Raw genomic sequence first — 16,947 nt, forward strand, 5'->3', positions numbered from 1 at the left:
GATGCCTTCAAAGCAAGACAATAATTATTTTTGTACATTCTTTTGTGAGGCAACAGGGAGCTCATTCTCCTTGAATTAACTCTTGAATTAAGTGGATTCACTGATCTGTACTAAATCCGAATTGATGTTCATATACTAATTTGATAGCTAGAAATTGCTAGCACAGATCAGCACAATGCGGTTTTGAATGGTCTTTTGTGTAATTTCTAATTTTTTATGAACTGAGATGCAATGCTAGCAATTTTAAATTCTCTCTAATCATTCAAATTAAAACAGGCTGTGTTTGCTAAAGTACGTTTTAATCACGGGTTTGAATGACCTTTATGGGACGAAGTTTGAGGTACATTTTTAAAGGCTCACAAAACAAGAACAGAAATGGGCCACTTCAACTGTTAAGGCAAATCTGACTGATAAACGTAAGCCACTCTTTTTCTAAAGTTGGGATCCTTCCAGATGTGCAAAAACGTGATTGATTTAGCCATAGTGCTTTGTAGTCTTTCACAGTTCCGTTTCATCTTGTTTTTAAATGATTTTTGGGGAATAAAATGATGGAAGGCAGTGACTTATTTCCTCTGGAACACAACTCAAGCTGAAAGTGCATGGCTTTCAGCGCTGGTTTCTGGACACGTGCTACTAGCGGCTCCCTGACTCTCCATTCGTCAAAGGGCCCAGCCAGGTTTTAATCTAAAGGCTGGAGGAGCGAGGGGTGGCCATACATCCGGCCTGGTCCGCTTGGCAGTGGGAGAGGATTGCCACATCTGTTGCAGAAAGCTGGGAGGCCAGGTGGTGCTGGGAGGCTGATAGCCTAATGCACTCTCTGAAATGGCATCGCTCTCACCCCCTGTGCAACGAACTGCCACCAGACTGCCTTCCTCCGGACCGCTCTCACAGAGTCCTGTACACAGCCTGACCAGCCCTGCATCTGCTCCCTAGTACACCGCAGTCCATATTGACCAATTTGTCTTTTTTAACAATGATTGCAGCATATGACAAATCTCTTTGCATGGTGAGGTCCACCAATTTGTTCTGTTTAGAGCTTCCACCACCAAAGATGGAAACGCTGCCCTATGGAAGTTCTTTGACAAAGGAGATTTTGACACATACGTTTATATGTATGTAAATGTATCTAAAGAATTCTATTTGTCGGTAAATTGTGTTTTCAAACTTTCTGTTCTTCAACAAATCCTGAATCATTTCTTAACAGAATCATGGAATCCAGTCACAAAAATTTAATTAGTTGAATTTGAATTTATAACATAGAATGTCATGGAATTAGTCAACTGTTGAATAAATGAAAAAAGTAGGTCAGTAGACTTTAATCAAATTGTTGTATGAACTAGTGTCGCAAAAGTTAATTGAAAAATTAAATGCAAAAAAAAAAAAAAAAAAAAACATAAATGAATAGTTTAATTTTATTACACTAGAAACTTTTTCTAGTTGTGGTTTTCATAGCAGCCCATAAAAGTTCAGTTTTACTTTGTAATAGTTCTGCTACTAATATTATTATTTAAAAGAATAAGAAATAATCACACAAATTTTCTTCCATTTTTAATTTTTACTGTAAACCTCTGTTATGCATTGAAAAATTAAAACACACAACAAGTATTTTGTAAAAAATCATTTTTTTATGTTAATCATTATTAGTATCTTATTAGTGTAAACAAATAAATAAAATAGAAACAAACAAACAAAAATAAAGTTGACTTGACTGTTTTCAATTAATTAGACATTTATTGTATTATTAAAATATAATTAAACTGTTTAAACGGAACCCAGAAAAATGAAAATGGGAAAGCAGAATTTGGTAAATATACAACCGAATTTGAGAAAAAAAAATTTCAGCTGTATACGTTGTATAATGCTTTTTAATACAGTTTAATTAAACTGTATTTGTGGAGAACAAATAAAACAGGCCATGTGACTGATTTCAGAAGTATCATGTGACATGGAAGACTGGAGTAATGGCTTCTAAAAATTCCAAAACCTTTGGTTAAAAAGGTAAAGTTTGGAAAAACCAACTTGAATTACTTGAAGAGTACATTTCAAAAGTACTTGATACATTTAAAGTATATTTTGGAAACTCATTATTATTTTTTTTTTTTTAACCTTCCTTTTCAAACCGGTTCTCGCTAACTTTTACATAGCTGATGCCACGTTTTGTCTCCTGATGTTTTTGAGCATTGGCACCCTCTCAACCTTATTTTGGACTTGAGAAACCTTTAAGAGATGTTGCATGTTGTGAGCAGCGGAAGTCGCAGCTTCTGGGCTGTTTAATTGGCATGCTAGCTTTCCTTAGCGTCTCTTGCTTGAAGCAATGCTCGTCATCTGTGATCTAATGTGGCAAAGCAAACAATACTGTCAGCTCTGCCTCCTCTCCTCCTGAGGTGTCACATTCTGGCTGCTGTGACCTTGTTTTTCTGCGCTCAGCGTGGGGCTTGATTTTTTTTCCCCCCTACTGCCCAGGTAGATGTTCTGTACAGTGCGTGGCTTCGTGACCTTAGCGGTGTCGTCATTAACCTTCCTGTCTAAATTTAGGCCCTGCCGTCATTCAGAAGCGGCTGGAATTGGCCAGCTTAGGGCCCTCATTATGGGACTTACAGACAGGGCTGCTGTTGCGTTTCACCTGTCCCCAGAATCTACGGCGGCGGTGAGCCCAGTCAGAACGACAGCTATGTCCCCTGCTGCTTTCATAAAGTATCCGGGATGTGCTTTACTTCCCTCTGACTGGGTAGTGGCTGATGTGGCAGAGCTAAGCGCTGTATATGAAATGTTGCACCACATTCCAGCAGATGTACCTCTCGCTCGTTCATCTCACCGAGGCTCTCTCCCACCCGCTGCCTCCTCTCTGCTAATGGCCATTTGTTTTACATCGGACTCTCTGCTCCCCTCTGTTTATCAAATAAAACACTCTGACAATGGCAAACACTCGCAGACTGGGTTTACTTTAGTATTCAGGTCAGATTTCTCCCTGCCTGTGATTGATGCTTACGTTTATATAGTGTCTTTTTTTCGGTTGTGAAGATGAAATTTAATGTGGTTACGATCTACTGTGGTCTGTCATTTCAGAATGCCAGCTGATGAAAACTGAACGACCAAAGCCGAACACTTTTATTATTAGATGTCTACAATGGACTACAGTCATAGAGAGGACCTTCCACGTGGACACGCTAGAAGAGAGGTGAGAACGGTGTCTAATTTACAAAACAACACTATTAAGACCATCACTATATGTGACCCTGGATCACAAATCAGGTAAAAATATTGCTATAGCAAACTTTATATGCATCAGAATTGTATTTCTTTTTTTGCAGTAGGAAATTTACATCTTCATGGAACAACGTGATCTTTACTTAATATCCTAATAATTTTTGGCATAACAAAAAAGTTTAATTTTTACCCATACAATGTATTTTTGGCAATTGCTGCAAATATACCTCTTGTGACTGGTTTTGTGGTCCAAGGTCACATATGAACAATATTGATGCTCTCTTTTAGCAAACATGCATATAAATGCATATTTCCCATCAAAGAAAGAAAAGGCAACCCAAAAGTTGTTTTTGCAAAAGCATTAGCTCATGCTGGTCCTCTTTCAGTTTTTTATAATCTGCAGACAAAGAAAACGTCCCATATGAATGTATGTGATAAATAGTTTGTGGCTGTCAGAAAAGCATCACGTACTTGCGTTATATTTGCATGTATGACAGAACCAGAATCATAAAAAAATGTAAGTTGCTCTGTGTTTATAACCAGCTGTTCGTAACCAGTTGGTCCTTTTTGTTTTTCGATGACGATCAATGATCCAGTCCTCTTTTAGATTCTTTTTACAAATTTTTATTTGACGTACAACACACACGTCTTTTAGGAGGTTTAGGATTTTCTTTCCAAAAATAGTCAAACCTATTTCATTTTCATTTATTTCGATATCATTAAACTAGGATTTGTTATCTCCCCTGTCCAAGAAGCTGAGAAATATTTGCCTAGTATTGTTGTCAGTATCATTGGGGTCACGCAACAATGGTTAAGCAGACCTTATATAGAGTTTGAAAGAGACAGAGAGAACATCTAATCACACAAAAGATATGAACAGACACTGAGCCGTTTATCCTCGCACTCCTAACTTGCTTGTGTATCTATCACAGGGCATTGCAGCCCAATGCGCACTTTGTTTACCCCCACACACACACACACACACACACACACACACACACACACACACACACACACGCGCGCACGCACACTGAGAACTCTGAACAGGAGTGGGACATGGCGTACTGGCAGAGGCCCAGAAACTGCAGGCCTACATGTGAGGAGGAGAGATGTGGCGACAGCTGGCATCACGCCAGACTGTATTCAAAGCCTTTATCTCTCATTAGCAAAAACCGCTCATTATACACCAAACCACTCCACACCCATTCATCCGCACGACCTTGAGAGTGTGCGCAGGGCCCTTCGTATATGTTACTGTTTTAACCCAATGGATCTTGAGTTTGCCTTGGGAATTCAAATGCGCCACCGTGGGGTCTGTTGCTTTTGCTGAAAAAAGAGCCAGAATGGAAATCCATACATTATGTTGGAGATAATAAATATTTCCATCTCTTATTCTATTTGAGGATTCCCCACTAACAAATGGCAATGCCCAAGAGTGCGTGTTTTCAGACTCTGCCTGGTAGGGTTGGATCAATACCAAAATTTTTGCTTTGGTACGAAACCAGCCTCTGGTACCTCTGTATCAATACTAAATCTTTACCTTACGCAACAATTGAACGACCTTGGCCAATGGAGGTGATGAAACTCTGGCTCTCAATTGATGCTATAATTCCTTGTAAATGAAAATACGTATACGATATATATTGTTTGTAAGTATTAATAAGTTAAAAAATTTTAACTTTGTTAAAAATTACTTCACTTTGGATGATACTTAAAGCAGATGATCTTAATAATGCTACCATTCAGCACATTATTCCACTTAGTAGCATACAGTGCTGTTCAAAAGTTTTGGGTTGGCAAAAAAAAGTCCATTCATTACAGATTACATGTTATTTTAGAAATCATTATAATATGCTGATTTGCTGCTAAATAAATATTCATGCTTGCTAAATAAAAATTGTTGAATTATTTTAAGTATTAATAAGTATTATTTCTTTAATTCTCTTACTGATCAACATTTGAACTGTGATGTATGTGTGTATATACTGCATGTTTTTCATACACAGTTTCTCTAAAACTTCTTTAAAAACATTCAAAAAGACTGGCATAGCTAGACTGAGCCGGCTAGGAGACCAGATTACCACCTTAAATCCACCTTATAAGTTCGGTGCTTTTTTTTTTTTTTTAAATCAACATGGTGAACTATCAAAATGTGCTAAATAGTGACACGTTGTTTAAGATGGGTACTAAAATAGGTTAATTATGATATCATATACCACCGTAAACTTGTAGTACTGTGCAGTACCACATAGCCCTACTGTCTACTTCAGTCTGCTTCCGTGAAACAGTGAGAAACTGCTAGCTTCGCTCAGATGAATCCATCATTATTAAACTAACACATGCTCAAAAACATGAATGCACCACTGATTCTACACAACAGATGTTGTGCTGCACGACAAATGAAAACTCAATGGAGGGAGACACTATTCTCAGAGAGGGGCGGCTTCCCCACTCATGTTAGATTATACTGTCACCTAGTGAGAACGGCCTTGTGAATTACTCGGACGCTCTGGTCTGGCCTGGTGTCTTCAATAAACTAAAAAGGTCACTTTTCAGTTTACATTTATAACTGAACCATGCGTTTGTGTCTCAAATGTGTTCTTGAAGCGCTAAGCAGTGTTTTGTTTAGTTTTTTTTTTTTTTCCTTTTAATAAGTGTCTTTTTTAGAAACATGGGCTTTGTGTGTGTTTCCAAAGGGATGAGTGGGCAGAGGCGATCCAGATGGTGGCAGATAAACTCCAAAGACAGGAAGAGGAACGTATCCAGTGTAGTCCCACCTCACAGATAGACAACATGGGAGAAGAGGAGATGGACACGTCCATCAGCCATCACAAACGCAAGGTGCTTCAGATACACATTTTGACATTTGCTGCGGACATCATAAGCCTGGGACATTGAGAACCAGCAAAAAAATTAAAGAGAATTATTATAAAGAAAACAGTTCCCCTAGAAATAGAAAATGTACTCGCTCTCAAGGCCATCCAAGATGAAGAGTTTGTTTGCTTATTGTTTTTTAGAAGACTTGGACGCGTCCTCTGCAGTCAATGTCAGAACGAATAGCTGATAAAAACATCACAATAATCCACAAGTAATCAAATCTATCAGTTTAGCTGTGTGTTTTAATGAAGGCATCCATCAGGCTGATTTAACTTTAAACTGTCACTTCTGGCCAAATTACGACTCCATAATCCATAATGACACTTCCACCAGTGACTCTCAATGAATTTTCTGCAGATTTTACATTGCTGGGTGAATGGTGGAAGAGGATGCTGAACCCAACATTTTATGGGGAACTAAGCAGCAAAGAAAATGTAAATGCAAATCCCCCATATAAAGTTGTGCACAAACTCTCAGGCATTATTCAATTGCAGATGATTTAAGCAGTTTGTAGCTGCTCTAGATTTGATACCCTCCTCATGTGAACTGGATCTCATGATAATCAAGATTTGTTCTGGCACGCTCCCAAACAACCATTTATTCGTGAAGCACTCGATGTAGTAACCTAGAAATCACTCCATTTTGTTTGTGGAACAGCAGCAGAAGTGCCGTCAGTGTGAAAGCTCAGTGCACGCCTACAGCTGCAGATTCAGGATATATGAAACATACTTTGCGACTCAAATGCACAAAATTAAGAAACACTCTCTCGATCATGTCTTTTAAGGCCGTGTATTTCTGGGAGTTTCATCATTTTTAAACAACAAGCTAATGTACAAACATGTCAGTGTGTTGGTGGCAGTGAAGTCTCCAAGCAGCAGGATTACATCCCTGCAGCACAGATGAGACATGTGAACCTATTCTGATTGAGTTACATTAACAAAATAGAAATGTAGACCCCAATTATACTTCAGTAAGTTTGACAATTTATTGCTTTTTTTTTTTTTTGCAGACAATGAATGACTTTGACTACTTAAAATTATTGGGAAAAGGCACTTTTGGAAAAGTCATTCTCGTTCGGGAGAAGGCCAGCGGGAAATATTATGCAATGAAAATTTTAAAGAAAGAGGTTATTATAGCCAAGGTAAGAATCGCGAGTGTTTAGTAAATAAATTTGAATTGTGTCTGAATTTTTTTTCATTCTGTATGTCATTTATTTAGATCTCAAAGTTTAAAGGCAATTTTAACATGGTTATAAAAGTGCAAATTTCATCCCATGCTTTTTTGAGAAGCTTTGTAATAAAATCCTCATAAAATCCACTTAGCATGTGTACTGTAAGCAAACCCGGTTTATCTTGACAAAACACAATTCATGATCCACCTTCTTTTTTTTCTCCCCCGTAGGACGAAGTGGCCCACACGCTCACGGAAAGCAGAGTCCTAAAAAACACGAGACATCCTTTTTTAACCGTGAGTACACATTTTATAATGAACTATCATTCCGAGTGGATTTACAGAGACCTTAACGCTTCCCAGTGCTTTTGTATATATGATTGGCTTTTCCCTGGAGCCTCATTATAATGTAGAGAATAAACTGTAATAAATTAGCGGCCTAAATGTAGCTGTGCATCTGTTGAGAAGTCGCCAGTGAGAGGTAATTTTCTGACACTCCAGATGCTGTTGTATGCCACGCAACATACACAGCAGGTTTAGCAAAACAATTTACCACTGTCAGTCAAGCTGGTGTTCCCTCGTAAACTTCACCTTCCCTCAAAGTTAGCATCAAGGCCCGCGAGAAAGAGCAAAGCTTTTCAAAACGCTCCTTTCATTTTCTCTCGAGACAAACGCTTCTCTCACCACATACATTTTGATGAGCGTCTCTCACGTTGCGTTTGTTTTAGTTTTTTTTTTTTTTTCTTGCTTTTGTTTTTCCTCTAATGGTGTATCCACCTGCTGTTTCAGTCTTTGAAGTACTCGTTCCAAACAAAAGACCGCCTATGCTTCGTGATGGAGTATGTCAATGGAGGAGAGGTACGTGTGTGTCTGCATTTGTGTTTTGTGCGTCTGTCTTTTCGTCTGTGTTGGCAGACAGTCTATTTCTGTAGTAATGCCGTCACTAATATCTACTTACTCACTGTGAGGTTGTGCCGAGCTAAAAATGTTAATCTGTTATCAGGGAAAAGTTAAGTGCAAGATCACATCTTGTGATGCATCCACAGCTTGAAGAGAGAACATTTTATAGGTAGCAATAGTATCATCAATACTAGTGGATATATAGATTTGTTTTACTACCTAAATGGAAATATAAAATTAATAACAGCAACGGTAAGTATTTATAAAAAAAAAAAAAAGTATTATGAAAAGTTGGTATGCAATCTAAATGTATGATTTTATTCAAATTATACTTAATCAGTATGAACACATATTTTGATTTTTTCCATTATTTTTTGCGTTAATATATTACTGTTTTGCGATCTTAATGGTTAGACATGTATTTTTATGTCATGCACATTTGTTTTGCAACCTAAATGGATAAAAACAAAAGTTAAATCAATAGCAACACATATATTTTTATTTATTACAATTTTTTATAAGTTATATGATTTTTTTGTAGTCTAATTGGTTAACATGTATTATTTTTATTTTATGCACATTTGTTTTGCTAAAAAAAATTAAGTTTTCTACATGGTTAAAATACATTATTTCTTTTACATTTACAGTATTCATTTAGCAGGTGCTTATATTCAAAGCAACTTACAAAAGAGAGCAATTGAAGCAATCAGAAGAGCAACAATATAAAAGTGTCCTGGATACTCTAATGCACTTATGTAATTGTAATTGTATTGGACTAGACGTAAGGTAAATTTCACTTGAAAATGAATGGACGTGACATAAAAAGTTGAGGAATTATACAAAGAAGGGAGAAACGCGGTTTGTTTTTGATTGTAAAAGCATACTTAATATTAACCAATTGCTTGAAGAAAAATGCAATATTGTTAAACAAATGCTAGTCAAACACCTATAACCTGTAGCAGTTCGAAAAGTTTAGTGTTGTGAGTTTAGTTGACCTCTTTGACAGCGTCACTCTGTCGATATGGCAGAGCGCAGGATTCCATCTTGAGGGGCTCAAGTTTTGATAAATGAAATTCCACCACCAACGGTGCTGTTTAATCAGAGAGGCGGCAATCTCGCTCTCATTCCCTCAGCCTGCAATGTCACCTGCTCCCCCTGCCTGGTCCAGCCAGAGCCCCTAACCTCCACACGCTGCGCAGAGCCCATCAGTCTCTCCCCTTTCAGCCTCGCCACATTCACAGCTGCCAGTGCTCTGATGAAGGCACACCTGTCCTCGGCCACCCCCTCCTCCGGCTGATCAGCGGAGCCGTTAGCTCTCCCCGGACAGCCATATTCAAACATCCCACAGCAATTAATAGACAGACTCTCCTCGTCGGGCTTCTGGGTAATTTCTATAAGCCGGGTTCAAGTGGAGCCGAGGGCCAGACAGTTGACAGAAACCCTTGACATCTGACTCGGGAGGGGAGAGGAAGAGCGGGGCACTCCATAAAAGCTACGGCGCTTTGAGATGATTGCCGGGGACGGGGCGCTCCTGCCACTTTAATGGAGCGTTAGCCCGTGAGCATGCAGCGCTGCCTTTAACAAGATTGGTGTATTGATTAAAATGCTGATTTAACAGGCCGTGCCGGCCTGTCTCTGGAAAGCCGGGGATGATGTGCCAGCTGCTGTCTGGGTTCGCTGGGCGTCCTCCGAGGGCCTCGCCATCTATCATCTCAATATGGCGATGTGAGGCAGTTTGTGTTGTGTTAATTTCCTCCAATAAATCAGTAATTATTGCAATCCTGTCCCTGCTGTTTACCCTGCAGCTGTTTTTCCATTTGTCGAGAGAACGGGTGTTCTCCGAGGACCGCACGCGCTTCTACGGCGCCGAGATCGTTTCCGCCCTCGACTACCTGCACTCTGCCAAGATCGTGTACCGGGATCTCAAGGTAAACAGAAAAAGGGGAAAGAATTCATATATTTAGAGAGAAGGTTTTGTTCTGTCGCGATGCCTTTATCCCAGTCTATGTCATGGGACGCCGAAAATGTAATTAAAAGCTCTAGAGTTTGGGGCTTTTTTTCTTTGGTTTTTGGAAACATCAAACTCTGGCGGCTGTGGATGATGACACAGTGTTTTGCTCGCAGCCTTGGACCAAGCCAGTTGTGGAAGTGCCAAGAAACTTGGACAAACAACTTAGCCATTAAAATTAAAAGGTTAAATTAATGTGGCTTGAAGATTCTTTTCACTTCCAGTGAATAAATATATTATTTGTGTAGTTTTATAGTTTTTTTCAGACAATATTAACATCATGAATTAAGAATACAACACTCTACATACATGTACTAGCAAGTGTGTTTTTCTATTTCAGTATGTGTTTATTGTATTATGAAGACGCTTTAACAGAAAGGACAATACACTTTTATGCTCATCATATACATGTAACGAATTCAGTCGATTCAAAAAGTGGGATTCAAAAAGAGCTTCTAAGTTTTGTTGCAACTTCCAAACTCTGCGTTTGTTGTTTGGAGAAGTTAACAAATCCACCCTCTTTTCTTTTCTGCCCAGCTGGAGAACTTAATGCTTGATAAAGACGGTCACATCAAAATTACAGACTTTGGCCTCTGCAAGGAAGGAATCACTGATGCTGCTACCATGAAGACCTTCTGTGGGACGCCAGAGTATCTGGCACCAGAGGTAAAGAAACCCCCGATCATTAACAAAACCTGCAACTATCCCAAAAACTGTCAGAGGTAATCAGTGGAGCATATGCAGGAGACCATGAACATGCCCATCGGTTTTTAAACGACAAATTTATGATTTCAGATCATATCATGAGAGTCTAGTTATGGCTTGAATGATTAAATGACCCTATTAAAATATTTGGTTACAGCTGTCATGACATGGAGTGCCTTGCGTGCAAGTTTGAAGTAATGTTTTACAATACAAGTATAACTTTTTGCTTTAGTCAGGCTCTTAAACTACGGTAATTATCAGAAGCTTTCTGTAGTACTCTGAACTGTACATCAGTGAACTGTTCAAGATCTTGATGCTTCTCATTTCTGGGAAGCCTCAATAAAATACATTATTCAAATGTTCCTAATGCATTCACACCGACAAATGTAATACAATCTGGTGTATGTTCTTAAAATTAATTGTATTAAACAGTGATTACAAATAATTGGAATCACATTAATATAATGCAATACTTGTCATATAAGTGTGGTTATGATTATTTAGGATTTGTAATACAGTTTATCATTTAATCAGTTCGGTATTTTAACAAATAAAAAAGATGCTGTAAATAAAATGTTAAGAATAAATATAAATACATTTGTTATGCTAACTAAAGCTGCATTTACTTGATTAAAAAACAATGAAAAAGCAGTTATCTTGTCAAATAATACTGCAATTTTAAATAACTGGTTATATTTTGATTTTATTTTTTTTTACCATCATTGCTAAAGTCTTCAGTGTCACATGATCCTTCAGAAAACATTATATAAGATGCTAATCTATTATAAACAATCAATTTAATATATCCTTGCTGAATAAATGTATTAATTTCTTTTCTCCTTCTGACCCCAGATGTTTGAATAGCAGTGTATTGAATTAATCCTATATTAATATATTAATAGCATTGTTATCAATTATATGTACAGGCTTCGCAGAAAGTGTTGTAAATGTCAGATATTTATATCAGTAATATAAATGCAGCCTGTTAAACAGGAGCACAAATCATGTCTTTTAAATAGCAAAAGTAATTATCACTTTTATTTTCTTTGAACAGAAGTTTGCTGTTCAACCTTCTGTCCAACCAGAGGTGTGCACGGTGCCCAGATTGCAGTGGCTAAATCCATATTTATAGACAGGAGGGGGGAGCGGGTAGGGGGCGGCAGCGGGAGTGAAGGGGATATAGATTCCACTCGAAAAAGTACGGAAGACAATTTGGCGCAACATTTTGTTTTGCTCAGCCTGGCCGCTGTGCCAGGAGATGATTTGAGTGTTGGTTATTTTTCACAAGAGTATGTGATTGCACAAAAAAGTACATGCTAAACAGAGGCAGATGGTGGCAGATGGGGAAGGTTGGAAGAAGGTGGCTGGGAAACCTGGAAATCTATACTGCCGTACTGGTGTAAAAATAACAGAGCACAGCCTGAGCCAAGTTCTGGAGATGCAAAGTAGAGGGGGATTAGAGAGAGAGAGAGAGAGAAAGAAGAAAGAGAGAGAGTGTGAAAGATATTTCGAGGAAAAAAAAAAGATTTTCTTTTAGGGTTACAGAAGTGAAATTGGAATAGTTTCGCTTGAATTTGGCCCTCACCAAATGTTTTAAGTGCTAATGAGAATGAATGAAGATACATTTACAGAAATACTTGTCTAATAACAGTTCGCTTTCACAAGCTGTATGTCATCTGTCATTCAGTTCTCATCAGTCACATCTTTAGCAGTGTTTCTACGGTATGTTTGCAACCAGTAAAACACATTATCGCTGGTTTCCAGGTGTGATTCCGAGCACATTAGCTTTTTGTAAATGAGCCTCCAGAACGTGCGTTTGTCAGCGTGCAGGTGTGGCTAGCGTTCGTCTTCTTGAAGGATGCGTACAGGTGCTTAGCAGCAGGTAAGCGTGCGTGTTTACAGTATGCGCGCATATATTTGTATGCACTTTGCACAGCCCTGTCTGTGTGCATGTGCGCAAGCGTCCTCGTGTAGCCCGGCCAAAGTGGGATAAGCTCATGGAGGCTGTCTGTTCCACTGCCCTGCTGGGGAACTGGGCTGGTGGAGCCACAGGCTTTCTGTCCCATCCCTCCCCGGCCAGCCTTGCCAAGGGCCCAGTCCTGGGAGCAGCAGCCCTGCCACATGGCTGTCCGAGCAGGGGCCTGTTCCTCCCCTGCGGCCGCTCCTCCTCGCCTGTGGCTCTGGAACAGGGAGACCCCAACTGGCTCTGTGTGCATTAATCGCATCCCCGCCTGCAGCCGAGCTGCTCACGTACACTCCCAGGACAAACAGCACAATCCGCCCATACGTGCCGCGCACACACATGAACGGTGTCCTCGCTGACGCTCCTGTTTGCTTCTAGAACACACGGTCCTGTCCGGTCCTGGACTTAGACGTGCAAAAACACACATTCTGTCCGTGTAATTTCACTACACGTTCACTCTGATTAATTGTAACTTCTGTAATGGAAATGATGAAGGATACATTCAGTTTCTTTTTAAGAAAGAATAGCGATTCGTTTTAGATGACTCTTAATGCATGTGAACGTCACTGTATGAAGCAGCTGCAAAGACAACCGTGTTCAGTCAATAAAGCGATACATTTTTAGTTATAATTCTACAATAAATAACAAGAAATATAAGTTACTGTTAACTGATAAGTTAACATTTTTAGAAGAAGTCTCTTAAGCACATCAAGGCTGCATTTTTATTTATTATTATTAAAAAATAACACAAAACAGAAGGGAATTCTTGCTATTAACAAACCATTAACTATGACCTTTGTTTCAACAAACTACTAATTTGCTGCTTATTTATAATTTATAATTTAAGTATTAGGAGGGGTTAGGTAAGTAGAATATGGTCATGCAGAATGAGTGCTTTATAAGTACTAATAAAAAGCAAATGTTAATAAGCATCTAGTTAGTGAGAATTGGTCCCCTATACAAAAGTGTTACCAAAACTATTTACAATAAAATAATATTACAATTTAAAGGGAATGTTTTCTATTTGAATATATTCTAAAATGTAATTTATTCCTGTGATGCAAAGCTGAAATTTCCGCAGCCGTTACTTCAGTCTTCAGTGTCACATGAACTTTCTGAAATCATTATAATATGCTGATTTGGTACTTTATAATTATTATTATCAATGTTGATGCTTTATGTATATATTGTCAGTGTTGATGCTTTATGGTAAATAAAATCAGCATTTATTTGAAATATGTATTTCAAACATTATAAATGTCCTTATATAGTCTGTTTTTCTTAATTTAATGTCCTTGCTGAGTAACACAGTAAAAAGTAAAAAAAAAAAAAAAAAAAAACCCTTATATAGTTCAAACTTGTTAAGTGTAGTTCAAAGCACGCAATGTACCATTCAGAAGATTTGCTCTGACGTTGGAGTGGTTATATACACCCATCTCACTGTATGGAGGCTGTTAGCCCTGCGTTCACACATGGACGTTCACATTGTGCCCCCTAATCAGACAGAGTAATGAATGCTGCTGTTGACTCATGCAGGTTTGCCTGTTTTTAAAGATCAGAGAGGAGACATCATTATAACACCACTCTGAGCATATGCTTAACTGGCTCAGCGCCAGCCAGCCGTGTCATTAGTCAGACGTATTAATCACGACTCTCCACTCTGAAAAGCTAACTCTAGCCGCCTTGTTTCCAGCACGTAGACTCATAAGAGTTAACGGTAAGGTGTGTATGAGCATCCTCGGTAATTGGGGCCCGGGACGCTTGCCCAAATCCGCAGCTTTGATCCAGCGATATCACGCTTTTAGGATCGTGCTTCCAGGTTCCAACTGTATCCTGTGCTGGATCTTTGACCTGATGCGCCGGTGCAGAACGAATGTTCAGACGCTTTTATCAGTCTAGCACTGATGGGCCGAAGAGACGGAGCTGGCTCACGCTGACATGGGTTTGCTGATGAGAAGCACTACAATAAGAGCGTGTGAAGTGCTGCCATTATCAGCTACTGATATTCATATATTAGCGCTGATGTTCATGACTGCCATCCGTTTAGGAACTCTTAGCTCTGATGACTCTTACAGAGATGAAATTGATTCAGTGTTATGTTACACACGAGCAACTTCTGAAATACAGTTGCCAGGCTTTTCATAGGATTGTGCATCATTTAGAATTGAATTGACTAAACTACAGTACAGTGAGGTAGTGAACAGGATTCATTTTATTTATTTAGATTTCACTTAAGTAACTTTTATGACTGTAATTTTAACTAGAAAAGACTAGTTATTTGTTTAGAAGTTTTTGAGAGAAGGCTTTTTGAAGGTTGGATGGATGGATAGAAAGTAGAATTGATGGATAGCTGGATATAAACATAGAGGAATGTATAGATTGTTGGATTTATCTATAGACAGATGGATTTTAGAGTTACCTGTGTTAAATGTAGTAAAACTGCAAATCATTAAATACCTCTTTCTGTAATCAGAATTCCAATTTAAATCAAAATTTATGAGCTTAAGTTAAGCCAGTATTTCAGTTGAGTGTCTTGCACAACACTGGTGCAGAGACATCCATATTTTTTATGTTTATGCAATATTTATTCGGTGTTAAAGAGGTTAACACTCATATATTTAAGAGGTTTTCAAATGTGTGTTTGTTCTCAGGTGCTGGAGGACAATGATTACGGCCGTGCGGTGGATTGGTGGGGTCTCGGGGTGGTCATGTATGAGATGATGTGTGGCCGACTGCCTTTCTACAATCAAGACCATGAGAAGCTTTTTGAGCTCATCCTCATGGAGGACATCAAGTTCCCCAGGACCCTCTCTGCTGATGCCAAGTCTCTACTGTCAGGCCTGCTCATCAAAGATCCCAATAAGAGGTCAGTCATAAAAATCTTCATAGATAGTAAAGTCTTTAGTCTTATTAAGTTGCAGTTGGTCTTTCTTTATTGCACTTATTTAGACATGAACTAACTGCTGTAGGATCATTGTCTTGTGACTAAATACATTGCTTCCTTTTGTTTTCCTGTCAGACTTGGCGGAGGTCCAGATGATGCTAAAGAAATTATGCGACATAGTTTCTTTACTGGAATTGACTGGCAGGATGTCTATGATAAAAAGGTAATTCAGAATTTATACTGTCATGCATTCACTACACAATACTTTTTTTTTTTTTATGTCGACCTGGCCTGCGTTTCCCAAACATATCCAATGCCACCAAAGGTCTCTCCGATCATGGTTCTTTTCATTTTGACTTTCACAATGTTATGTGTCATAATTAGATTTTCCAGGACAGAAGCAGGCTTTCATAGATAATAAATGTGGCATTTAACTTTATTTTGACCTCTTTATATGTGATCACGGAAAAGCTAGTTTATTGATACCAAAGAAAAGTAATTTTTTAAAAAAAAACCTTTAAAATTAGAGTAAAACCAAAATAATTGTACATGTTAAGACAGAGGTTACGTGCGACTCAGTGCACTAATAGGTCACTGTCACTAGAACAGCCTTCACAAATAGCACAATGGTTGGCAGAGGAGGTGCGCTTCAGAGGTGTTAGATTGAGCCCTCCAGCTCACCATACTATATGCAGTGTCAGATCTGCACAAACAGGTGTTCTGCTTCTTCTTTTTTTTTTTTTTCATCCCCCTCTCTTCCTTCCTCAGCTGATACCTCCCTTCAAGCCTCAGGTGTCGTCAGAGACGGATACCAGATATTTCGATGAAGAGTTCACAGCTCAGACGATTACAATAACCCCTCCTGAAAAATGTGAGTGTGTCTGTTGTTTATCTCTGCATACATTGACAATTCTGAAAAGACACAAAAGTGTATTCGAGCAAGCATGCACGATGTTGTGCTGATTTAATTATCTTCTCAGTCATAAGCGTATGCTGTTTACTAGATCGCTTTTTGGCACAAATCTCAATCACCTGAAAACTACGGGTGTTAATTTTTGAAGGTTTGCGAAGAAGTCGCCTGGTTATTTCCCTGAATTGTTCTTGAAGTGCCATCCGATTTTCATCTCACATAGACACAGACAGCATCAATAGACTAGTGTTAAAATGTTAGAAACAGTTACTGCGCTCTTCTAAAAGTAGCAGAAAGTAAGCAACAGTTTTTCAAGTTATACA

The 16,947-nt window shown here is 38.7% G+C and overlaps 1 protein-coding gene across 2 annotated transcripts in view; it reads left to right on the forward strand.

Moving 5' to 3' along the window:
* akt3a (v-akt murine thymoma viral oncogene homolog 3a) overlaps positions 1–16,947 on the forward strand; it is a 78,812-nt gene that overhangs the window by 57,207 nt on the left and 4,658 nt on the right. For both annotated transcript variants that reach the window (XM_043256082.1, XM_043256081.1), the window contains 10 exons: positions 3,067–3,178; positions 5,904–6,048; positions 7,094–7,225; positions 7,486–7,551; positions 8,044–8,112; positions 9,960–10,082; positions 10,700–10,828; positions 15,482–15,696; positions 15,850–15,937; positions 16,483–16,585. In XM_043256082.1, the coding sequence (XP_043112017.1) occupies positions 3,067–3,178; positions 5,904–6,048; positions 7,094–7,225; positions 7,486–7,551; positions 8,044–8,112; positions 9,960–10,082; positions 10,700–10,828; positions 15,482–15,696; positions 15,850–15,937; positions 16,483–16,585 (1,182 nt within the window). The remainder of the gene's footprint in view (positions 1–3,066; positions 3,179–5,903; positions 6,049–7,093; positions 7,226–7,485; positions 7,552–8,043; positions 8,113–9,959; positions 10,083–10,699; positions 10,829–15,481; positions 15,697–15,849; positions 15,938–16,482; positions 16,586–16,947) is intronic.

The sequence above is a fragment of the Puntigrus tetrazona genome, chromosome 13 (genome assembly GCF_018831695.1).
Source record: "Puntigrus tetrazona isolate hp1 chromosome 13, ASM1883169v1, whole genome shotgun sequence".
Taxonomy (NCBI): Eukaryota; Metazoa; Chordata; class Actinopteri; order Cypriniformes; family Cyprinidae; genus Puntigrus; species Puntigrus tetrazona.